Below are 25372 nucleotides of genomic sequence, written 5' to 3' on the forward strand. Positions count from 1 at the left end.
AGGCAGGTATCAAGACCATCCCCAAGAAAAAGAAACGCAAAAAAGCAAAATGGTTGTCTGAGGAGGCCTTACAAATCGCTGAGAAAAGAAGAGGAGCTAAAGGCAAGGGAAAAAAGGAAAGATTATACCCATTTGAATGCAGAGTTCCAAAGAATAGCAAGGAGAGGTAAGAAAGCCTTCCCCAGCAATCAATGCAAAGAAATAGAGGAAAACAATAGAATGGGAAAGACTAGAAATCTCGAGAAAATTAGAGATACCAAGGGAACATTTCATGCAAAGATGGGTACAATAAAGGACAGAAACAGTATGGACCCAACAGAAGCAGAAGATATGAAGAAGGGGTGGCAAGAATACACAGAAGAACTATATAAAAAAGATCTTCATGACCCAGATAACCACAATGGTGTGACCACTCACCTAGAGCCAGACATCCTGGAGTCTGAACTCAAGTGGGCCTTAGGAAGCGTCACTATGAACAAAGCTAGTGGAGGTGATGGAATTCCAGTTGAGCTATTCCAAATCCTGGAAGATGATGCTGTGAAAGTGCTGCACTCAATATGCCAGCAAATTTGGAAAACTCAGCAGTGGCCACAAGACTAGAAAAGGTCAGTTTTCATTCTAATCCCAAAGAAAGGCAGTGCCAAAGTGTGCTCAAACTACCACACAACTGCACTCTTCTTACACGCTAGCAAAGTAATGCTCAAAATTCTCCAAGCCAGGCTCCAACAGCACATGAACTGTGAACTTCCAGATGTTCAAGCTGGATTTAGAAAAGGTAGAAGAACCAGAGATCAAATTGCCAATATCCGCTGGAGTACAGGAAAAGCAAGAGAGTTCCAGAAAAACATCTACTTCTGCTTTATTAATTATGCCAAAGCCTTTGACTGTGTGGAACACAACAAACTGTGGAAAATTCTGAAAGAGATGGGAACACCAGACCACCTGACCTGCCTCCTGAGAAACCTGTATGCAGGCAAGAGGCAACAGTTAGAAGAACTGGACATGGAACAACAGACTGGTTCCAAATTAGGAAAGGAGTACAATAAGGCTGTATGTTATCACCCTGCTTATTTAACTTCTATGCAGAGTACATCATGCGAATGCTAGGGTGGATGAAGCACAAGCTGGAAGCAAGATTTCCGGGAGAAATATCAATAACCTTAGATATGCAGATGACACCATCCTTATGGCAGAAAGCGAAGAACTACTAAAGAGCCTTTTGATGAAAGTGAAAGATGAGAGTACAAAAGTTGGATTACCATTCAACATTCAGAAAACTAAGATCATGTCATCCGGCCCATCGCTTCATGGCAAATAGATGAGGAAACAATGGAAACAGTGAGAGATTTTATTTTGGGGGGCTCCAAAACACAGAACTGTACAAAAAAGATCTTCACAACCCAGATAATCATGATGGTGTGATCAGTCACCTAGAGCCAGACATCCTGGAATGTGAAGTCAAGTGGGCCTTAGAAAGCATCACTATGAACAAAGCTAGTGGAGGTGATGGAATTCCAGTTGAGCTATTCCAAATCCTGAAAGATGATGCTGTGAAAGTGCTGCACTCAATATGCCAGCAAATTTGGAAAACTCAGCAGTGGCCACAGGACTGGAAAAGGTCAGTTTTCATTCCAATCCCAAAGAAAGGCAATGCCAAAGAATGCTCAAACTACCGCACAATTGCACTCATCTCACACGCTAGTAAAGTAATGCTCAAAATTCTCCAAGCCAGGCTTCAGCAATATGTGAACCGTGAACTTCCTGATGTTCAAGCTGGTTTTAGAAAAGGCAGAGGAACCAGAGATCAAATTGCCAACATCCGCTGGATCATAGAAAAAGCAAGAGAGTTCCAGAAAAACATCTATTTCTGCTTTATTGACTATGCCAAAGCCTTTGACTGTGTGGATCACAATAAACTGTGGAAAATTCTTCAAGAGATGGGAATAGCAGACCACCTGATCTGCCTCTTGAGAAATTTGTATGCAGGTCAGGAAGCAACAGTTAGAACTAGACATGGAACAACAGACTGGTTCCAAATAGGAAAAGGAGTTCGTCAAGGCTGTATATTGTCACCCTGTTTATTTAACCTATATGCAGAGTACATCATGAGAAACGCTGGACTGGAAGAAACACAAGCTGTAATCAAGATTGCCGGGAGAAATATCAATAACCTCAGATATGCAGATGACACCACCCTTATGGCAGAAAGTGAAGAGGAACTCAAAAGCCTCTTGATGAAAGAGAAAGTGGAGAGCGAAAAAGTTGGCTTAAAGCTCAACATTCAGAAAACGAAGATCATGGCATTCGGTCCCATCATTTCATGGGAAATAGATGGGGAAACAGTGGAAACAGTGTCAGACTTTATTTTTCTGGGCTCCAAAATCACTGCAGATGGTGACTGCAGCCATGAAATTAAAAGACACTTACTCCTTGGAAGGAAAGTTATGACCAACCTAGATAGCATATTCAAAAGGAGAGACATTACTTTGCCAACAAAGGTTCGTCTAGTCAAGGCTATGGTTTTTCCAGTGGTCATGTATGGATGTGAGAGTTGGACTGTGAAGAAGGCTGAGCGCCGAAGAATTGATGCTTTTGAAGTGTGGTGTTGGAGAAGACTCTTGAGAGTCCCTTGGACTGCAAGGAGATCCAACCAGTCCATTCTGAAGGAGATCAGCCCTGGGATTTCTTTGGAAGGAATGATGCTAAAGCTGAAACTCCAGTACTTTGGCTACCTCATGCGAAGAGTTAACTCCTTGGAAGACTCTGATGCTGGGAGGGATTGGGGGCAAGAGGAGAAGGGGACGACAGAGGATGAGATGGCTGGATGGCATCATTGACTTGATGGACATGAGTCTGAGTGAACTCCGGGAGTTGGTGATGGACAGGGAGGCCTGGTGTGCTGTGATTCATGGGGTCACAAAGAGTCGGACACGACTGAGCAACTGATCTGATCTGATCTGATCTGAAAATCACTGCAGATGGTGACTACAGCCATGAAATTAAAAGACGCTTGCTCCTTAGAAGAAAATCTATGACCAACCTAGTCAGCATATTAAAAAGCAGAGACATTACTTTGCCAACAATGGTCCATCTAGTAAATGCTATGGTTTTTCCAGTGGTCATGTATGGACTTGAGAGTTGGACTATAAAGAAAACTGAGCACCGAAGAATTGATGCTTTTGAACTGTGGTTTTGGAGAAGACTCTTGAGATTCCCTTGGACCACAAGGAGACCAAACCAGTCTATCCTAAAGGAAATCAGTCCTGAATATTCATTGGAAGGGCTGATGCTGAAGCTGAAACTCCAACACTTTGGCTACCTGATGTGAAGGGCTGACTCACTGGAAAAGACCCTGATGTTGGGAAAGATTGAAGGCAGGAGAAGGGAACGACAGAGGATAAGATGGTTGGATGGCATCACTGACTCACTGATATGAGTTTGAGCAGGCTTTGGGAATTGGTGATGAACAGGGAAGCCTGGCATGCTGCAGTCCATGGAGTCGCAAAGAGTCGGACATGACTGAGCAACTGAACTGAACTGATAATATAGGTACGTGTATAACATATAAAAAGTTCTCTGAAAATGTTTAAAATAAATCAAAACTTAAAAGAGCTTAAGTTTCAGTTATTGAGAAAGTTAAGTCAAACATGATGCTAAGTAGCGGAGGCACTGCTCTACTAACACTGCTGTTTATGCCATGTGCAATGTCAGAGAGCATGGCACTTACTCATTGACATGGTCCCGTTTGAGCTAATTATCAAAATAAATCAACTCAAACTTCTACTGTGCTAACTGACTCACTGTATTATATCACCTTATTTATAACTGTAGCCTCTCGCATAAGAGTATTCAACTCCTGGCCTCACTCAAATTGTTAAACTCTTTCCTACATCCCAGTAACGTGGCCCTGGCCCTCCTGGGCGCTGCTGTGTGGTGGCAGCAGCGTTCTCTGACTCCTGGGGACTCTGTAGTGGGGGCCACCACATCTGGCCAGGAGGTCGGAGACCTGCCTCTGGAAGCCGAGGCGGGACTGACCCCGCCCTGCTACTCAGGAGCTCTGAGCATCCGTTTCCTGATACAGGACTGTTCTGGAGCACCGTAGGTACTGACATACAGTCAATGCTGGGTGAAATGTCTGCTGTGTGCCCTCCCTGGATGCTGCAAGTTCAGGAAGATTCTGGGCACCGTCAGCCCTGCCACTGACCAGTTTTACGGTTTTGGGGACACTGGGCAAACTCTCAGAGCTTCAGTTTACTCGTATGGACATGGCAGACAGCACCGACCACGACTGGAACTAATTCACAGGCAGGGTGCGTCTCAAAGCCGTTGCTGGTGAGGGTGCTGATCTCAGGCCTCCGAGGAGCTGGGGGCGTGAGAGGGCCTAAGGCCAACGCGGGTCTGCCCCTTTGGCTACAGACTCCAGAGCAGGGGAAAGACAGGAAAATGCAGACGGTTAGCAAGGCAGGTCTGTGCTCTGTGTGGGCACCCGTACTACTCATACAGTGCATTTCAACACTCGACCAGGCCAAGCTTGTGTTATCTGACACACAGGTCCTGCTGGAAACTCAGAACCACCACCTCACAGGCAGTCTATTTGTTAATTTTTTTAGGCAGTTAATTTTGAGTGGAACCAGTAATAATGGAGATCATGAGAAAAACTTAGACCTTGGCGCTGCTCATATTTATTAATGAATTACCTAGCAGCACTGTTATTTATAATTCAAAAAAGCATTTTCCCCCCTGTTGTTTAGAAGGATATTAATAATCATTATGTTCTGTTCTGAGGCTGGTTATAGTTAGTACAGTTACTGACAAATTGTACCCAAAGGGGCAGTATTTTAGAGAGGATAAAAGGAGAAGATAAAAACCCAGTAGGGTTTGGAGTCAGCAATGAAAATACTCATCAGAACAGTAATAGAAAATACTAACTCTGTGTATAGTGGCGGGACAGTGTAATTCATGATCACTGTACAACCATAAGCAATCTGTTACGATTTCAAGAGAAAACAATCGCAGTGACAGGGGCAACAGAACAGTCGGCTGGCACTGAATCAAGGTGTAAAAGCTTCTCAAAATGTTAAAAAAAAAAGGAAATGGATAATTCAGAGCAATAATTTTGCACTTTTAAATGATAATGATAAGAAACCATTATTTCTTTTTCAAGATCATAATTTCAAAACAACCATGGACCGCACGCCTTTTGGGCCCTTCTGACCAGTGTTTTGTAAATTCACACGACCACTGACAGCGTGAGAGACAAAACGTCCTTTTTGAAAACTATGCTGTCCTTAAACGTTCATTTACATGAAATCCATCTCTTACCATGGCTCTGCGGTGAGAGCTCCGAGGCAACCACGCTGGGGTCAGACACCCAGGCTCCCTCGAGGCCTGTCCTCGCACTAAGTCGTGGCCAAGAGCAAGCCACGTCAAGTCACACTGTCAGCCACGGTTTCTTCATTGTCAACTAACACCTGCCCTGTTCGATCATGATGAGATGATGTAAACTCTACGTGGAAAACTACAAATGCCAGGCAAAAGTGGAGCGCGTGTCTGCGCCTACAGTTACACATGACAGTCCAACAGAAACAACAACTTACAGTTCACCACAGCCAAGCTCTAGGAAGCACAAGCTCCGTGCCCGGCACTGAGCCCTAGCCATGTGGATCTCAGGACAGCTCTGCGAGGTGTGAACACTCACCCCTTGCCCTTCTCGTGGTAAGTATGAGATACCTGAGGCTTAAAGACATGAAGTGCCTTGCCCCAAATTAGACACAGCTGGTGACTGTGAGTCCTGCGTGCGCTCCCCCGCACTGGACAGTCCCCAAGCACGTCAAGCACCAAGTGAGGAGGCTCTGAGAACGGCTTCCCTTCTGCCGGCCCACCAGCACGGGGCATAGACGCCCCGGGTACTGTGAGAGCCACAAGCATTCCTGCTCACACCTGTCAGGACAACCGATGCCAATTCCGGGCTTGGAGAATAAAAAGGAAACCTTTCACACATCAATAAGCAAAGAGAGATGAATACAGAAAGAATATATCTCTTTTTATTGTAATAGTTGGCAAAGAGAAAGTTGAAGCTTTAAAGAAATTCAGTATCCTTTGGTTGTTCTTACGCAAACTGGATCAACGTTATAGGTTTAATCCTTGATTGGGGGAAATCAAATCAAAAGGAAAATCATAAAGCATTGTTTAGAAAGCTAATATAATATATATATTTTTAAAATTCTTTACTTTTAATTGGAGGATAGTTGCTTTACAATATTGTGTTGGTTTCTGCCATGTATCAACATGACTCAGCCACAGTCACCCACAGGGAACGTAGTCACCCTAAGGGGACATGTATATGTCCCCTCCCTCTTGAACTTCCCTCCCGTCTCCCACTCCATCCCACACCTCTAGGTTGTCACAGACCACCAGGTATCAAACAGCAAATTTCCAAATTTTACTTACGGTAATGTGTATATTTCAATGCTCAACATCTCATTATTAGGGAAATGCAAATCAAAACTACAATGAGGCATCACCTCACACCCTTCAGAATGGTTATCATCAAAAAATCTACAAACAATAAAAGCTGGAGAAGGTATGGAGAAAAGGGAATCCTCTTGCACTGTTGGTGGGAATGCAAAATGATACAGCCACTATGGAGAACAGTACGGAGGAGAGTCCTTATAAAAACTAGGAATAAAATTACCACATGATCCAACCCCACTACCGGGCATATACCCTTAGGAAGCCATAACTGAAAAAGACACGTGTCCCAACATAACATTAAGCATTTTAGATTAAGCATATGCTAACTAAATGCAGATGTAAAACCAGTGATAAGTGAGGAATTTCACAGTGAATTGTAAAAAACAGATTCAAAGGCAGGGTTAGATTCTTTGTGTTTAACCACCAATTTTTTAAAAAGTCATCATCATAAACTTTGGGATTGACATAAAATATACCCCCCAAAATAAAGTAAACTCACCTTTGGTTTTTTGATCAGCAGCCTGGAAAAAAAAAAAAAATCAAACTCTTTAGGAATACTGTGTAGAATGTACACATTCACTGAAAGTGTATAAGCAGACTTTAATATTAGAAACTTTAGAAACAAGTTTTTGCCCAATTACTTTATTAAAGTTTATTACTGGGAAAAAATTTATTACTAGGAAAAAATAATTGTCTACACGCTATTTTGTGCCAATATTGACCCAAAGGCAAAACAATCTATCTGGAAGCTCATTTAAGCTCTATATTTTAATACAGACTAAAACATAAACAGTTTTAACTATAAGATACATTAAATCAGGCAAGAACAAAGTAAACAGTGTAATTTGTACATTAAATGCCCTAAAATTCAAGCCTGATGGTAAGAATTACAGCAGGACTTTAAATTGTAATATTTACTATAGAAGTCGTAAAAGAACACTTGCCAAAGCTGCAAATATTATTTCTAGCTTTTCTAACAAAATCAGTTAAATGGGCCTTGCACATGGTTGTTTTGGACAGTTCAGTTTAAATAAAATAGCATGGAGATTCTTTACTACCAGTGACTAAAAGTAAACTCAAAATCCTTCAAAACACAGCTCTAATACTTCTTTTAAAGACATTTTGTGGTTGTCACCCTTTATCTATGTCACCAGCACTCTAGAGAGAGCGTGCTGCTGCTGCTGCTGCTGCTAAGTCGCGTCAGTCGTGTCCAACCCTGTGCGACCCCAGAGACGGCAGCCCACCAGGCTCCTCTGTCCCTGGGATTCTCCAGGCAAGAATACTGGAGTGGGTTGCCAGTTCCTTCTCCATAGATTGAGCATACCAAATTTCAAAAGCATTAACCTGAACCTCTGTCATGTAATGGCTATGATAACGCAGTGAGACACAGAGTGGCTAGAAAACAATGGAGTAGGAACTCCAGCCAAACCTTTTTCTGAGCACCTTCCTTCTTTTTCTTTTCTTCCTGCTTTTTCTTTTTCTTTTCTTCCATCAAATGTTCCTCTTTTTGTGTTTCTTGTTCTTTCTCCCTATTAAAAATAAAGAAAAGTGGTATTAGCCTAATGTCCATTTAAAATCAATGATTTAAAATGAAAAAAAAAACAAAACAAAACATTAGCTGCCAAAAGTTGCAAGTCAAGCAAAGTTCCACGCATGGTACGAAGAAGGATATTTTGAGGAGAGGCGTTAGACATGGCCGGTCACCCCCCGCCCCCTCCAGGGATCCACTTCTCTGTAGGTGCCAGAGCACACTGCCACCGGTGGCAGCCATTCACTCGGCCCACATCTGCTGAACACCAGCCTTCTAGCAGGCAGTGCACCAGGCATTAGAAGACAAGATGGAGAAAAAGACATAGTCCCTACAGTCCAGCTCCAGACCAGTATTTCTGTCTCAGGGACCACCATCATCACACTTTCCAGATTAAAATTGCAGACTCCTGGGTCCCACTCTAGAACAACCAAGTCAGAGTCTTTGGAGGCGATTCTTAGGCACACCTTGTTTGTTCGACAAACCAATTGTTTTTTAAACAGAGCTCCCTACACAGCATGGGGAGCTGCTGGAAGGGTACATTGAACACAGGACCGAGCAACTCCCGAAGAGTAGGCGGCTTATGAGCTACAGCTTAACGTCGCAGAAGTGTCTTGGCTGGCACAGGGTGGGCTGTTGTCGGTTATCAACTCACCGCCTGTCAGCTCCAGATTCACCCTCCAGCACACGCCATGCAATGATGGATGTGTTCCCTTAAGCCCTTCTTCCCTGTGAGCGCCATGCAGAAGTTTCCCAGTGCAGGGCCCCAGAAGGACCTGCAGGAGCCAGGGGCTGGCCCGCTGTGAGGTCAGCATGTGGCTCGGAGGACCCCTGGGGAAGACTCTGGCCACGGAGCGAGAAGGGGCAGCCTCCTAGCAACCCTGCAGCTCTGGCGTGATCCAAGGTTGGCTTCCAGTGACCCTGTCAGCACACACCCTGCAGGCCTCCTGCTGCTTGCCACGCTCCCACTCCAGTCTCTATGGTCTTCTCCCCATGATGCGGCCGTGGCCTTCCTGATGGGGATGCCACGTGCTCTGTGCCCACGGCACTGACCCTGCCCCTTTGCGCACCAGCATGCCCGGCCATCAGCAGCAGCTCACACCGGGAAGGCTGCCACCAGGGGCCCCTACTCCTGTGTACCCGTGTGATGGGCTACTGGTGGCGGCTCTCCCCAGCTGGAGGAGCACTTCCTGTGACCACCAACTGCCCACTGGCTGACCTGGGCGATGCGGGGAGCCACTCTGCCACCCAGGGGGCTGCACTACTGCTTCTTCAGGGGGGGTGAGCCCCAGCCTCGGGGAGGGCCCCCTCCAATTGGGCCTTCCTCAGGCTCTCTCCCTCAGCCCTAGCTAGCACATGGTCTTCTAGAGTTCCTCTCTTACCACAGTTTAATTGGGCTTCCCCTAGTGGCTCAGTGGTAAGGATTCTGCCTGCAATGCAGGAGCAGCAGGAGACGTGGGTTCAATTCCTGGGTCGGGAAGATTCCCTGGAGGTAGGACATGGCAACCCACTCCAGTATTCTTGCCTGGAGAATTCCGTGGACAGAGGAGCCTGGTGGGCTACAGTCTATGGGGCTGCAAAGAGTTGGACATGACTGAAGAGACTTAGCATGCACAATTTAATTATTCTTATAATAGACATTCCCTGTTGATATTGCCATGCAGTCTCTGCCTCCTCAGTGGGCCCGGACTGACACAGGTGGGAAGGAGGACTTAACAGAATAAGAAGGAACAACACACACAAAAGCCTCAGCACAACAGCACTATCCACCCAGCACTGTTGTTTAATTTCTTAATTTTGAAGTTTGTTTTTAACTTGTAAAAGTGCTTACGACTACTGCACGCATAGGGGATCTCAACCTAGCGTCAGTCTGTATATATCTGAGTAACATCATAAGGAAAATAATTTAAATCAGCTTGATGGAGGGGGCACCTAAGAGACTGTCCTTGTTGGGCTCAGTTGTGTTCAACTGTTCGTGATGCCACGGACTGCAGCCCACCAGTCTCCTTTGTCCACGGGATTTCCTGAGCAAGAATACTGGATCCTGCATTTTTAAGCCACCAGGAAAGCCCACCTAAGAGATTAGTCTTCCTTTAAAACAGTGGTTCTTGGCCTCTCATCAGAACCACCCAGGAAGCGGACTTCCCTGGTGGTCCAGTGGTTAAGAACCTGCCTCCTTAAGGCAAGGGCTGTGGGTTCGATCCCTGGTGGGGAAGGGGAAGTAAGATCCCACCTGCTATGGGGCAACTAAGCCTATGAGCTAATGAAAACCCAGGGCAGCAAAAAAAAAAAAAAAGCAACTTTTTTCACAGAACGACCCCCCTTCCTCCACAAACTTCCAATGCCGAGGCTGCAACTGTTTTCAGTGAGATCAGGGAACGGAACTCAGACATCAGGAGTTTTATTTAAAAGCTTCCAGATGACTCCAATGTCCAGCCAAGGTTGAGAAACAACTTTTAGAAGGAGGTCAGTACAGTTCTCAAGCTTGGGAAACGTTCATTATCTAAGGTAATACCTTCTAGGAATCTTTTCATGTTAAAAGGTGCAGAGACACTAAGAAATCTGTGTTTAAATATTCTTTCAAAGCACAGTCAAGCTCCGCGAATGATGCACTGGTGCTGGAATCACCACGCAGTTGCCACATGTCTAGGGAAAAAGGGAACAAATAAAAACTAGGAATGCCATGACTGCTGAAGGAAAGTTACATGGCTCAAAATAGCCAGGAGTTAAAACTCCCCTCCAGGTCCTCCCCACCATTCTATGCAAAACAAAGAACTCTCTCACCCGAAGGGGGGAAAAAAAGAAAAGGACATTAAGGTTGATTAAGCCCAGCTCCCAGCCAGTCCAGCCTCTGGCCGATCTCCAGGATTCCTTGTCCCAGCCGTTTAAGAGATAACTACTCCGAAAAACCTTGGAGAAGAACAGGCCGCCTGAAGACAGCAGCTTTCCACATATATGCCTATATATACTACTCTTCTCTTGGGCTAGTGCAGCAGCTCGCTAATCTGGCTGCTGCCCCTTCCCGCTTCATTAAAGGTGATCTGTTCCTGGAAAGTGCCGGTCTTGGTCTTGTTCCGAACCTCGCCTTCTCTAACTCCCTTACCCTACAGCTGCCCCACTTGTGCATGCTTTCTTAATCTACAGCACAATGAAAGCCTTAAATTATCTTCTGATATCAAATTTAATAAGGTAGGCAAGTAGAGCTACCTTTTAAAAAAAGGTATTCTATAGAAGATGGAATAAAAATGATTTTTGCTTAATTTTATTACTCTGAAAGTTATATTAATTAGAACCACCTATTCCCCTAGCAGTACAGTTTAGGGGCTTCCCCTGTGGCTCAGCTGGTAAAGAATCTACCTGCAATTCGGGAGACCTGGGTTTGATCCCTGGGTTGGAAGATTCCCTGGAGACAGGAAAGGCTACCCACTCCAGTATTTTTGCCTGGAGAATTCCATGGACTATACAGTCGCAGAGTTGGACAGGACTGAGCGACTTTCACTTTCATAGTATTGAAACAAAATGCTGAAAATAAACATCTCATGTAGCCCTGAGGTACCTTACACTTTCCTGCCTGAGGTCATGATTCTGTGACTAAAGCATGATTCAAATGTTTGAACTTTAAGAAAATTTCATCTAATATTCCACCTAACTAGCACTACTTTCTTCTATCTCCTGGTATACAATTTATGCCATTTTTCATTTATAATTTTTTTTAACAGCATTGAATCTCACTTTTATTTATAAAGTAATACATGCTCATGAGAAAGCATAAACAGTACAAAAGATATGTAGCAAAAAGAGATTCTTCCTTCTCCAGGGTTCACAGGCTCTCTCCATGGAGATAACACACACTAAGAACATTCTCGATGTGACTGTATAGTCGTGTACCTTTAAAAATGCCTGCATTCTTGTATCTTGACTTATCAATTTGAGATGTTAACAGTTTGCTGCTGCTGCTGCTGCTAAGTCACTTCAGTCATGTCCAACTCTGTGCGACCCCACAGACACAGCCCACTAGGCTCCTCTGTCCCTGGGATTCTCCAGGCAAGAACACTGGAGTGGGTTGCCATTTCCTTCTCCAATGCATGAGAGTGAAAAGTGAAAGTGAAGTCGCTCAGTCCTGTCTGACTCTTCACTACCCCATGGTCTGCAGCCTACCAGGCTCCTCCATCCACGGGATTTTCCAGGCAAGAGTACTGAAGTGGGTTGCCATTGCCTTCTCCGATTAACAGTTTAATTTCTACTATGACGGAAGTGGATGTGGTTCTTCAGTACCCCAGTCTTCCACCCTATCACCTGTTGTTCAGTCGCTCGGTCGTGTCCGACTCTTTGTGACCCCATGGACTGCAGCACGCCAGGCTTCCCTGTCCTTCACTGTCTCCTGGAGTTTGCTCAAGCTCAAGTCCATTAAGTTGGTCACTGCTGCTGCTGCTGCTGCTGCTAAGTCACATCAGTCGTGTCCAACTCTGTGCGACCCCATAGACGGCAGCCTACCAGGCTCCCCGTCCCTGGGATTCTCCCTGCAAGAATACTGGAGTGGGTTGCCATTTCCTTCTCCACTATGAAATTAAATCAATGAATGGCATTTGCTTTAAAAGCAGTATGTTAATGTTCGATGCAGAGCTAGGTAGTACACGTTGCGGACATTTAACCTGTGTAGCTGCTTTTCCCAGAGTTCCTAGTTGTCTTTCTTTCCCTCTTGCTCTATCCTCCCTATAAAAGTTCTGTTTTTGGTTTTTACATATCCGCCCTCCTCCGGTTTAACAACAGGAGCCCTCTCCTCAACCACATGGCCCAAACTCCCTTCAGAGCCCTGGTCCAGGTCCGCTCTGTGCTGGGAGCACTATGCTAGGGTTTTCTAAGATCCTCCAGTCATTTCATTTTTTAAAAAATTTTAATTGTGGTAAAATATACATAAAATCTGCCATCTTAAACCATTTTTACGTGTAAAGTTACAGTCCCATGGTTGTATAACCCATCTCCAGAACTCTTTCCATCTCGTAAAACTGAAACTCTGCCTATGAAATAACTCCCCACTATCCCCCCCATCCCCAGGCCCAGACAACCACCCGTTCTATTTTCTGTTTTTATTAATTTGCCTATCCTAAGTACCACACTGTGGTTTTGATTTGCATTTCCCTCCTGATAGTGGTGTCAAGCATCTTTTCACATGCTCTGGGACCTTTGTATCTCTTTCTGGAGCCTGCTTTCATTATGATTTAATTGTTCCTTATATGTAACTCTGTATCACTGTGTCATTTCCATCAGTGCAGTGGGAAAGGAGAAAACAGACTAAGCAGAAGGAACAGTGTGTGCAAACTCATCACTGCCCACCCATGAATGCTGACCTGAACTTATTAACTCCATCATCCTGTGACCTCCCTTGTCTTCCTCCTTGAATGATGCCCTCAATTATGCTGGAATTGAGCATAAATTCTAGGTCGAGAATCAAGTTTGAAGGCACCACGCCCCTGCATTCCAGCATCTGCTACCTACTTAAGAGATGTCTGATGTCGTTTTGCTTTTTAGTTCTTTCTAGGTGATTTCCTCCCAAAGCTTCCTGTCACCCCCAGGATTCTGAAATTTCATGATGATGTGCACTTCAGTGTCTTTCTCCGCCATTACTGGTGCTTAGTATTTGGCTGATGTTTTCAATATAGAGGTGGTACTTTCGGTTCTCTGCTTTATTGAAAACATCTTCTGCTTTCTGAACAACATATTAAGTCTATTAGATGGATCATCATAATTTACCTTTATGTTTTCTACTCTTTTTTTGCTACTGTTGCTCTCAATTTTTAAAGACTTGATCTTTCAAGTCCTTCTACTGAGTTTCCTATTCCATGACATTACAATTTTACATTAACTTTCTTGTTTTTTAGTTGCTCTTTTCCCACACCACTGTGTTCTTGTTTTATAGATACAAGTCACTTTTTTTATGCTAGCTGAGGGGATTAATTAGAGTTTATCTGAAGTTCTTTCAATTTTCTGCATTGTTTGTTTCCTTTCTGGACACTACCTCCCTAAGGAGGCTCCCTTTGATGTGAATCTTTTCTCAATTGTCTGGTCATCTTTGGTTTGACCATTCAAGGTACCAAAAAACCAATTAGTACACAGGGAGCTCAACCTGGTGCTTGGTGACAACAACCTAGAAGGGTGGGATGGGGTGGGAGGTGGGAGTGAGGTTCAGGAGGGATGGACTACGTATACCTACGGCTGATTCATGGTGATGTACGGCAGAAACCAACCCAACATTGTAAAGCAATTATCCTCCAATTAAAAATAAATAAACTGATTCGTTTTGAGTGCATGGGGCTGGACTTGCTTCCTCATGGGCTTTGCTTTAGGAAGACTGGTTGGGGAGCTGGCTAGTTTGCTAAAGTAGCCTCAAAGAACAAAACATGCAGCCTTTCCCTTGATCACAAAGGGTGAATAAAGAGTGTTTTATTCAAAGTATTAACTACTAGATCTTAAGCATCCAGAACTGCTCAAACATTAGATGTCACTATTCTACATTCTGACCATAACCTCCTACGCTTACTCCTGTTTCCACTGCACCCGTTCATTATCTTTACGGAAACCTCCTGTTCCCTGACTTCCACTTCCTTGTCAGCTATTTTCATCTGCTCCTTTCCTAGAAAGCCTAAACCTAAGATCATCTCATATGTTCACTATACAACTAGCATGTGCTATTTACCATGGTAGGTAGGCATCAGGGACAAACAGAAGGGCTGACTCACTTAACAGATACTCTCTGAACAGTGGCAGTATAAGCCCTCTGGGATCACAGCAGTGACAAGGACGGGTTAATACGCTTTTCAGGCTATTCATATAAATAATGCCTCAAACAAATGATGACTATTACAACAGTGAGATGACACAATGCAATGAGAGCTTAGAAGTCTGCTGGGTGACGCCCCCCTGCTCATGTTATCTGGTAGAGCTAAGGCCCTGCTTTTAGGGAACACTGTGTGTTTCCTCCTGTACTCTGGGCTGTAAGTACCTTGGGGGCAGGACTGTCTTCTGTCTCTGTGGCACTGAGAAAAAAAGCCTGTCATCATGCAGGACATTGCTGGTACCAATTTCTGGTCCATAAACTCAGGTGAAAAAAAATTTTTTTAACATTTTTATTTGCCGCATCAGATCTTGCCTTGTAATGCTCAGACTCACTGGTTGCAATGCGCCCGCTGAGCTGTTCTGTAATGTGTGGCATCTTACTTCCCCAACCAGGAATCGAACTCGCGTCCCCTGCATTGCAAGGTGGACTCTTAGCTCCTGGACCACCAGGGAATACCCTCAGGTGAAATTTATACTGGAAGAACATCTTCAATAAGTGTACTTTCTTTCCCAGGGAAACTTTATTTCCTGAAATGACCAAGTAATATTTAATACATTTCTTTCTACCTTTTGAGGCTAGTAAAATATTATAAACTGTATTTTTTTTTTTTCCTGTGTGGAGAAGTTGTGAGGTGGATTTACAAGTCAAGCTGTATGGGAAATAAAGAAGAGGGATGGCCAGGTTGGGAAAACTGCATTTTAAAATTTTAATTAAAAAATATTTATTTGGCTGCACAGGGTCTCAGTTATGCACAAGGGATCTTTATCTAGTTCCCTGAACAGGGATTGAACTCCAAGGCCACTGGACCACCAGGGAAGTTGCTTAAGTTAAATTTCAACTTAAAACTTTCATTTAAATATATATGGTTTTACACACAAGTGTAAATATAATCTTATGCATTTTTCCCAATATAAACTTTGCTTTTGTTTCTCATTTGCCTGGCATCCCCTTACTCACTTTCTTCTCTCTCCACACCCAAGTCAGCGGTCCACTCTCCTCCGCCTCCCTTCCAGATAACCCATGAAGCCACTGAGTTCATATTCTTCTGAGCCTTTTGCCACGTTCATGTAATTATATGGAATCATACACATTTATGTATTTTTGCAAAGGATTTTATCTGATCATTGTTTTGTCATACAGAGATCGTGTTATATACCTTTTTTTGCATCTTGTTTTCCTCATTCAATGTGTCTCTCTCTTTCCTCATCCATTCTCCCAACTGACAGACCTGGTCTATTTAATGATGATATCTCATTATTACTTTATTTTGCATTTCTCTGGCTATTAGCGAGACTTAGCACTTCTTTTCCTTTCTTTTAAAAAAAAAATCTTTTACTTTTGGCTACATCAGAGCTTAGCTGCGGCACGCGGGCTCTTCACTGCAGCACACAGGCTTCTCTCTAAGCTGTGGTACGGCAGCTTAGCAGCCCCACGGATATGGGAGCTTGGGCTTCCCAAGTGGCGCCAGTGGTAAAAAATCTGCCTGCCAATGCAGGAGGTGCAGGAGACCCAGGAGTGATCCCTGGGTCAGGAAGATCCTCTGGAGGAGGAAATGGCAACTCACTTCCAGTATTTGTGCCTGGAAGATTGCATGGGCAACAGAGCCTGGTGGGCTACAGTCCATGGGGTTGCAAAGAGTCAGACCAGACTGTGACTGAGCACGCACGTGTGTGAGATCTTAGTTCCCTGACCAGGGATCAAACCCACAACTCCTGCTTTGAAAGGCAGATTCTTAACCACTGGACCACCAGGGAAGTCCCTAATCTATCATTTCTAATGGCTACAAAATATTAGATCAGATCAGATCAGTCACTCAGTCGTGTCCGACTCTTTGCGACCCCATGAATCGCAGCACGCCAGGCCTCCCTGTCCATCACCAACTTTCGGAGCTCACTACAAAATATACCATGGTGTAAATGTTATCATATTCTATTTTGCTTTAAGTCTTATTAAATGTTACAATATTGCTCCTGGTTTTTTATGTCTTGGTGTTTTGGCAGTGAGGCCTGTGGAATCTCAGCTCCCTGACAAGGGATCAAACCCAAACGCCTGCACAGGAAGGTAAAGTCTCAACCACTGGACCACCAAGGGAAGGCCCCCATACTCTACCCTGTTATTCCTCTATTTATACACATTCACTTCATTTCTAGTTTACCACCACCACAATAACTCCAGCTTTAGTCTATCTGGCTTCTGCTAAAGAAAACAGCATTGCTTCGATTAGTGGTACAGTTTATGCTTCAGGAATAGTGGAAACTAGGAAAAGAGAAATCTGATATGGGGCTCAACTTCAGGACCCAGAGCAAGTCTGAAGGGCCAAAGTGGACATAGATTATCTGTGCTTTGTGTGGGGAGACATACAGTAATGTGTCCCTACTCTACTGAATGCTATTGGAAAGAAAATATTTTTAATAATCTGGATTTTCAAGATGCATATTTCTTTTATTCTCAAATAGTTTAGCAACCACCGGATTAGAAGGCTTTGGGTGGAGAAAGAAGCCACTTATATTTTGGAAGCAGCTAGAAAAAGAAGGGAGGGGAGGCAGGAGACTGCCTGTAAGTGGAGACTCTAGGTATCAATCATCTCAGTATTCCCAGTTAACTACACCTTCTCCCAGAGAAACATGGTTTGAAAGATGAAATTATGGCTGGAGATGTAGCTACCCTATGCAGAGGTATTCTAGGTGGAAAGTGTTCCAAATTCCAGTGTTTTATTAGTTAATTACTATCTTTTTGCATACACACAAAAGAGGGTGGGCTTGTTTTGGCTGGGAGGTTTAGTCACCAGAAACTGTAACCCAGTTCCACCTGTAGGACACATCACAGTTTATGCTCTGAAGTCATACTGGTTGGACTCCAATGTCATGTCATTAAAATATTCAGTAATTCAGTGTGTGTGCACGCACTAGCTAATTTAATTAGAATTTCCTGGCAGTGTTTATGTTAGGAATAAATGTTATCAGGCAAAATTGAAAAAGGAAGGGGAAAGAAGTGGTATCCTGTCCAGTCGTCACAGAAATATTTCAGGTTCTTAACTTTTCAGAATGTGTTTGAATACCTGCTATCTGTAAGGACATACTCGCTTACACCCTTCTAGGCAGTACGAAAAGGATAAGATGTATTAACAAAACAGCCTTAGACCTTGAAGGGGCACAGACTCTAACAGGAAAGTGACAGTGAGGCTGGAATTATGCTTAATACTCGACAGAGTATGGAAATAAACAGAATAATGGAGTAGACGGCTTAAGCTTGAGATTCAAAGTCACAGAACCAGGTTCTAAAGTAGGTCACTGGCATAGGAGGTCAAGAACCTGGAGTCTCAAGTATGGGCTGGACTGCATAAAAAACCCACACAGCTGTTCAGCATGATCCCAAGAGGTGGGGTAGAAAAGGGTACCACAGCTCTGACAAATATTAACAGGAGCAGAGGGTGGAAAGAAGAATTTTTATTTGAGGATCAAAGAATACTGTAGTCAAGGAGACTCTAAGGTCTCCTGCTGGTCACACCCTGGTATGATGCCCTCCCCATGAGCATGGGAGGAGCCTATGACTTGCTTCTCACCATTAGAATATGGCAAAGGTGATGGAATACCGCTTCCTTGACTACATTAGAAAGCTCCATCTGTGTTAGCAGACTTGCTTTAGCTCCCTTTCAGGGGTCAGCTTTGAAACAATAGCTGCCATGAATTCTACTGCTACAAGGAAATGAATTCTGCCAACAGCCCGAGTGAGCGTGGAAACCCACCTTTCCCCAGTCAAGCCCTCTCTCCCATGAAAACCCAGCCCTGGCCTTGACTGCTAACCCATGCTTAGCCACCTCACCCTCAGAAATGGTGAAATAATAAATGTGCATTGCTTTCAGTTTGTGGTAGTCTGTTACGCAACATAAAAAACTAATTAGGTCATGCTGTAAGACTTTGGGGGCCACTCAAGATGGAATAAACCCACCGCAGCCTCTCTGCTACTGACTATAACAAAAAACTGGATGAGGCACAATACACATACAAAAAAACCCAAACTGTCAAAAGTAAACAAAAGCCAGTCAGCCAGGTGGAGGAGTCCGAACTTGGGGAGGCGGCCGTATGGGGGCGAGCTTCTCACTTCCCCTTCTTCTCTTGCTGCCTATTTGTTGTTATTTTGACCGGAGGTCGGCTCTGGTCACAGAGCTGTGCTGTGGCGGCCCAGGCAGCTGACGCCAAAAGAACCTCATCTTTCTGGACAAAGAACTAGGAAAATGAGCTCCTGAGAGCTAGAGAGTGTGGCGGACCCAGAGAGCAATCGGCTGGAGGAGCCCCCCAGACTCTGTCCATCAACTTCCAGTTCCGGTTCCCCTTCGAGTCATGCATGTGTGTGACAGACCCCAAACAGGAGCAAAGGTTTGGAAAACTGAACTATAATTTCAACTACCCGTCCTACTCCCCGCAGAGTCCTGAACTAACCCTTGAGTGGCACACACGTGGGCCCGGCCCAAGGCAGCACAGCATAGTGAAGGCTTGGGAAACTGAACGACCTTCGAATCACTACCCACACAGCGCCAGACGGGCTTTGTGGTCTGAACCTAACTGGCCTGATTGCCTGCTAAACAAAAACAAAATAAAGTAAGTAACAACAACAACAAAATCAACATGCTCCTGAGGAGTTTAATAGCACTCAAGGCCCATACAACATATCCAGAAGGTCCCGGATAAAACTCAAAATTACTCTTCATACAAAGAAACAGGAAAATGTGGCCAAACTGTCAGGACAAAACTCCGGGGATGCTAACTCCCAGGTGACCTGGCTGTTGGAATTATCAAAGCCTTTAAAAGTTATTATAACTATGCTCCAAGAGGCAAATAAAGGTAAATGCCCTGGAAACAAATGGGAACACAGATGTTCACAACAGATAAACAGAAACTATAAAACAGAACACAGTGGAAATTTTATTTATTCATTCACTTATTTTTCATTTTTTGGTTTGCAGGATCCTACTTCCCTAACCAGGGAGCGAACCCTTGTCCTTGGCAGCAAAAGCGCAGAGTCCTAATCACTGGACCACCAGGGAATTCCCTCAGGTGGAAACTTTAGAACTGAAAGACCAAATATCCGAATAAAAAACTTCACTAGATGGGCACAATGAAAGAATGGGTGAGAGAAGAGAATTTGTGAACTTAATTTGAGCACAAGAAATGATCTGATCTGAAGAACAGACAGAAAAAAGATAAGAAAGTGGAGTCTCAGGGAGCTGTGGGATAATACCAAAAGACCCAACACTCACGTCATTAGGGTTCAGAAGTAGAGGAGAAAAAGACTGGTGAAAAGTAGAGGAGAAAAATAAATCTGAGAAAATAATGGTGGAAAATGTCCCAAAGTTGGTGATATATATAAATTTACAGATTCAAAAAGCTGTGTAAACTCCAAATGAGATAAACTCAAAGAAAAACCACACTCAGACATATCGTAATATTAAGTACAAGCAGCCAGATTCAAACGGATATGTGCTGCATAGTTCCATTTACATGACAAACTGGAAAAAGAGAAAAATCAGAGGAACATAAAACAGACCTGTGATTGCCTGGTGCTGGGAACGGAGAAGACATTACTACAAAGGGACAGAGCAAGGAAAGGAACTCTTTGGAGGATGCCAGAACTAGTCTGAATCTTGATTATGACGGTGGCTATATGCACCTATAAACATGACGTGTACACTGTATGGATTCATTGAAACTTATAAAACTGTGCACCAGAGACTGAACTGAACTGTATGTAACTTTTTTTAAAAAGTGAATAAAAACAAAAATAAACAAAAGCAACAAAAGTAATGATTTGTAAATAGTCACACCGGAAAATGTTGAATCCCTCTCTCATGCAACTCCTTCCCTCTCCATTCCTGGCCTAATGAGAGATGGGGCTTCAGCTGAATGGAGGGGGGGGGGGGGCATGGAATGAGTTGGGAAGAGTACAGAGCTCAAGATAAAGGTCTTCATTTTCCATAGACCAGGGTACCAAAAGGTACAGAGGGAAGCTTTGGAGGAAAGGACGAGACGCTGACTGGGAATGCTGACTGCAGGAACCTTTACTTTGGAAGGATGCAGAAGCATCACTGAGATCTGAGCAGAGGCATGGCAGAACCAGCGGGCCTCAAGGTATTCCAAAAGAACTCTGACACTGGTTTCATTTAGTGCTAATATGGACTTCAGCTCCAGGATTTCTCTCAGCACTTACAACTGTGGCTAAAGCACCAAACCAGAACAAACCCAGCAGCACCCTCAGTGGGAGCAATCTGACTGACCAGACTTCTGATAAGCACACGTGTGCTGCCTGCTATCTAACCACTGAGACACACAGCCACTTCCCTGTCCCACCAGCCCTTCCCAACATCTTGCAATCTTCTTCCACTGGCTTTTTATCACAGAAAAATGATGTTCCCCATCTGGTAGGCTTTTCTCTGAACAATGAAGGTGATTACCTCCATCCGGTATTTTTGCCACTCAGCTTCCTTTACTCCCCGCATTGGAAACTGTACTCCAATTTCCGCGAGTGCCAGTCCTTCTCTCATTCTGAGGCTCCAGAGAGGCGTCTGGCCAGTCCAAAAGCACTGCACTTCCTGGGCCACGGTGCCTAGATACAGGGCAACTCCATGCACCCCACAGGATCACAGGAATGGAAGTCGAAGGCCTTGACCACAGAGGTTCTGGAAATGAAGCTTACGCCGAGGGACAGAAGCTAAGAAGCGGAGTGAGAATTAAGTCTTGGTAATATATATCCTTTGAGCCAAGGAACAAGTCGCTCCTGTGGCCTGCTACCTATGAGTCCAATCAAGACACTCCCTGGAATGTGAATCCTGACATGAGGGGCAAGCAGCTGAAGCAGATCCATCTCAGAGACCGTGACCTCCAGACCTGCCCACCAGCACTTGCCGCCTAGGCTCTGCAGGCTGTGGAGACTGGCTTCTCAGCTTTTCCTCAATGATGTCAGCCACCTCTTATCCTTCCTAAGTCCTCCTTCTACTCCCTACTTAATTTGTAGAGTCACTTTCTGTTGCATGTAACCAAAGAATCCTGATAAATACAGTTTACCAACAATTTATTTAATTTAGACTTATAAAAGTGCTGACTGGATCTAGCACTATTTAATTAAGATTCTCAAAACTAATCACATTCAGGAAACATTCTTAACCACTACAAAAGCTGCTTTAAAATTACTGTATCACATACCAATTACAAATATACAGGTTAAAAGTAACTTTTCTTGAGGGGGCCGGGCCATGCAGCATGTAGGATCTTATTTCTCTGACCAGGGATTGAACTCACGCCTCCTACAGTGGAACTGCAGAGTCTTAACCACTGGACTGCTAGGGAAGTCCTTAAGTACCATTTTGTGAAAACCTTTTCTTTATTTCATTTCTGTTTAAAGTAGACTCAAATTAAGTCAGAAAATGACACAATTTTTATTGTTGCTCCACTTTCATCATCAGTTTTCATAATGATACTTGAATATGTGTAGTTTAAATATGCTTAAAATAATAGACACAATGCTCCAACCATCTCACAGATACAGGCGTCCCGGCTGGTACATTCTGGTATGTAAGCGACAGTGAAGTGAAAGTCGCTCAGTCCTGTTGACTCTTTGCGACCTCATGGACTATACAGTCCATGGAATTCTCCAGGCCAGAATACTAGAATGGGTAGCAGTTCCCTTCTCCAGGATATCTTCCCAACCCAGGGATCAAACCCTGGTCTCCCGCATTGTGGGTGGATTCTCTACAGGCTGAGCCACCAGGGAAGCCCAAGAACACTGGAGTGGGTAGCCTGTCCCTTCTCCAGGGTATCTTCCAGATCCAGGAATTGAACTGGCGTCTCCTGCATTGCACGCAGATTCTTTACCAGCTGAGCTGCCAGGGAGCCAGAAGAGACAGAGTGGTTATTAATAATGATTGGGATTTCACTGAAATTTTAAAATAGGTACTATGTAACCAATGACAAGAAAGCTTGACCAAAAAGCGTCTCCTGACTACTAAGGAACATGGAGGTGGGGAACCGCGCTATTGACTTACTGCCGCCCAGCTTCACACTCAGTTTTTTGCCAGCTCTGTGAAGACCAGGACCTTTAAACATTTTCCTTTGCCAGCTGACAAGACGTTAAGCTTCTTCAATAGAGGGTGCTAGAGAGACACAGCAGGAAAAGAGTTTTGCTCTTGGCTGACTCCTATAGACCCCTCATTCTACTGCTCTGAGGAACTTCCCAGCAGTTTCCTCCCAGCCCAACCTACCCCTAAGCCTCCTCACCACCTCATCATGCTCATGACTTTTTTGCCATCCCTGAGTCACAGCTGTACCCTCTCCAGAGGTCTGGACCTCAGCCAGGAAGCTCTCACTGGGCACCCCATCTCAGCCCTGGAGGCAGTGGCTACTCCTCATTCCACCGTGCCTACAAAATTTAAAGCTTTCTCTATTTCTAATTAGCAAATCCCTCATTACTCCAATCCCCTGTTAGAGTCATTGTTGTTTAATCGCTAAGTCGTGTGACTCCATGGACTGAAGCCCACCAGGCTCCTCTGTCCATGAGATTTCCCAGGCAAGAATCCTCGAGTGGGCTGCCATTTCCTTCTCCAGGAGATCTTCCCAGCCCAAGGATTGAACCCATGTCTTCGGCATTGGCAGGAGGATTCTTTACCGCTGAGCCATCAGGGAAGCTCCCGTTAGAGTTGGGAAATCTTTATTAAACTTCCCTTGTTCATATTACCACTTGGTTTCTCTCTCCTGACTGATAGAAGAATCCTTAAATTAGAGATTATTTCAATCGTGTCATCAAACTGGAGACTTTAATACTGCCACACTAATGAATAAGTAGCATTCACAGACATGCCTAAATAACAAATAAATGACACCAAATATAAAACTACAAGTTAAATTTAATTAGTAACACACAGACCTCAAGTATGAAACCTGACAGGTGGGAAAGAGAACTCTATTTGTCTGAATTTGCCTAATATCACTTGCCCCGTAGTTTTTGTTTGATGCCATAGTATTTCTATGCTCTAAAGACTGTAATCCACCTGCACAAATTCAGAAAAGGTTCTCCTTCAGGATTAGGAAGTAGAAAGAACAAAGTCCCGGCACCATATAACCACTGGCCAGTCACTGAAGTGATGTAACAGAGGCCTGGGGTGGTTATCAGTGAGAGAACTAGACTGCAGATCATTTCCAGGGTAAACTGTATTTTAAAATGTTACAATTCTGTGGACTGAAAGGACTGTTAACTGTGGACTCAATTTTGGGAGCCACTAAAGTAACTTGTGCTCAAAGTTGGATTCTAATTTGGGAGAGCAGGCAAGTGCACAAGACCTGGGTGGAAATAGCTTTACGACAATCTGCACGAGGGAAAAGTCGAATAAAAAGAGATGATACCACTGTCACCGTCTACTCAGCCCCCTGACCCAGAAACATCTGTGGAGCCAGGGTTTGTATGTGAGGAGAGCAGGAAAGAAGGTCTCAAAGGTCTGTGCTAGAGTCATGAGCCTGCCTAAACGGTTTCTACAATGAAGCCTAAGGCAGGAGATAAATTCTGGGACCAATTGTATTTGTGCAGAAAAAACACAGGTACTAAAAGGACTGTTAACATTTCACATTAAAAATGTGAAATGCAAAGGCTCATCCCAGAAATGATTAGGAAGAAAACCTACCCGAAAAATACCAATTATTTAAAGAATTAAATTTTCTATTTTGTTCTTTAAACATACACTAGGTCCATATGACCAAAAACAAACAACAGAGTCTAGACAGACATCCTACGGGAACCTAATTGAGAAGAAGCGTGTTCTATAATTTGCCATGCTGCTCTTTACTCAAGGTACATGGACATGTATGACCTGGTGTCCAACACTATGTTCACACATCAGTTTAAAAGAGCAAATGTTTCTATTACTCTTTCAGTCAGCTCACTGCTAGTGGCCACCATTTTGGCTTTCTGATTTTTTTTTTTTTGGACAGGGAAGAAGTAGATTTATACTAATATAAATCTTGTAAGAGACGGAAGTGGGCAGGCAAGGGAACTCTGCCTCTGATTCAGAGTTCACCTCCTTAAAGGACTTTAACGGAACCACATCTGGCAATGGGTCAGTATAGGTGCTCAGAGCTAACCTTCCATCTGTCCTAAAGTGAAGCAATGAGCAACTTACTAAATTATGTTACAAATAATGATTCAATTCCTCACTGTCCTTTATGGCTCCTCATTAACCATGAGAACATGCACCAGTTCTGCAAAGGAAGAACTTTCCCTAACACTCAGGTCCAAAAGCAAGTTTTCCGGGGGACACCTCCCCCAGGTGACAGAGTCAGGAGCTGGTCCTCTCTTATGCCCCAGAACATGCACACAGCCAAGAGTGTGATGGGAAAACTTGGGGAACTGCCCCAAACTCAGCAATTCTCTCGGCAGCCAAGGCTTTGGTCCAAATATGAAGGTTTCTGATGGTTTTGCTGAATGCAAAGATAAAACGTAGAAAATCAAACAATTCTCCAAAAATAACCAAGTTCAACTGAAAAATAAATACTAAG

At 44.0% G+C, this 25372-nt stretch overlaps 1 protein-coding gene across 10 annotated transcripts in view; it reads right to left on the reverse strand.

Moving 5' to 3' along the window:
* The window catches only part of TNRC6C (trinucleotide repeat containing adaptor 6C), a 115456-nt gene that overhangs the window by 68250 nt on the left and 21834 nt on the right, over nucleotides 1–25372 (reverse strand). For 9 of the 10 annotated variants that reach the window (XR_011562156.1, XM_070773986.1, XM_070773982.1 and 6 more), the window contains exons 2-3: nucleotides 7904–8003; nucleotides 6974–6995 (exon numbers count right to left, since the gene is read on the reverse strand). Coding sequence is in view for 9 of the 10 variants with exons in the window: in XM_070773986.1 (XP_070630087.1) it covers nucleotides 6974–6995; nucleotides 7904–7966 (85 nt within the window). In the remaining variant the exon portion in view is untranslated. Of the gene's footprint in view, nucleotides 1–6973; nucleotides 6996–7903; nucleotides 8004–10517; nucleotides 21258–25372 lie in introns of those variants that run through there. The other variant, XM_070773979.1, reaches the window with a different exon arrangement.

This window comes from Bos indicus, chromosome 19, assembly GCF_029378745.1.
Source record: "Bos indicus isolate NIAB-ARS_2022 breed Sahiwal x Tharparkar chromosome 19, NIAB-ARS_B.indTharparkar_mat_pri_1.0, whole genome shotgun sequence".
Lineage (NCBI taxonomy): Eukaryota > Metazoa > Chordata > Mammalia > Artiodactyla > Bovidae > Bos > Bos indicus.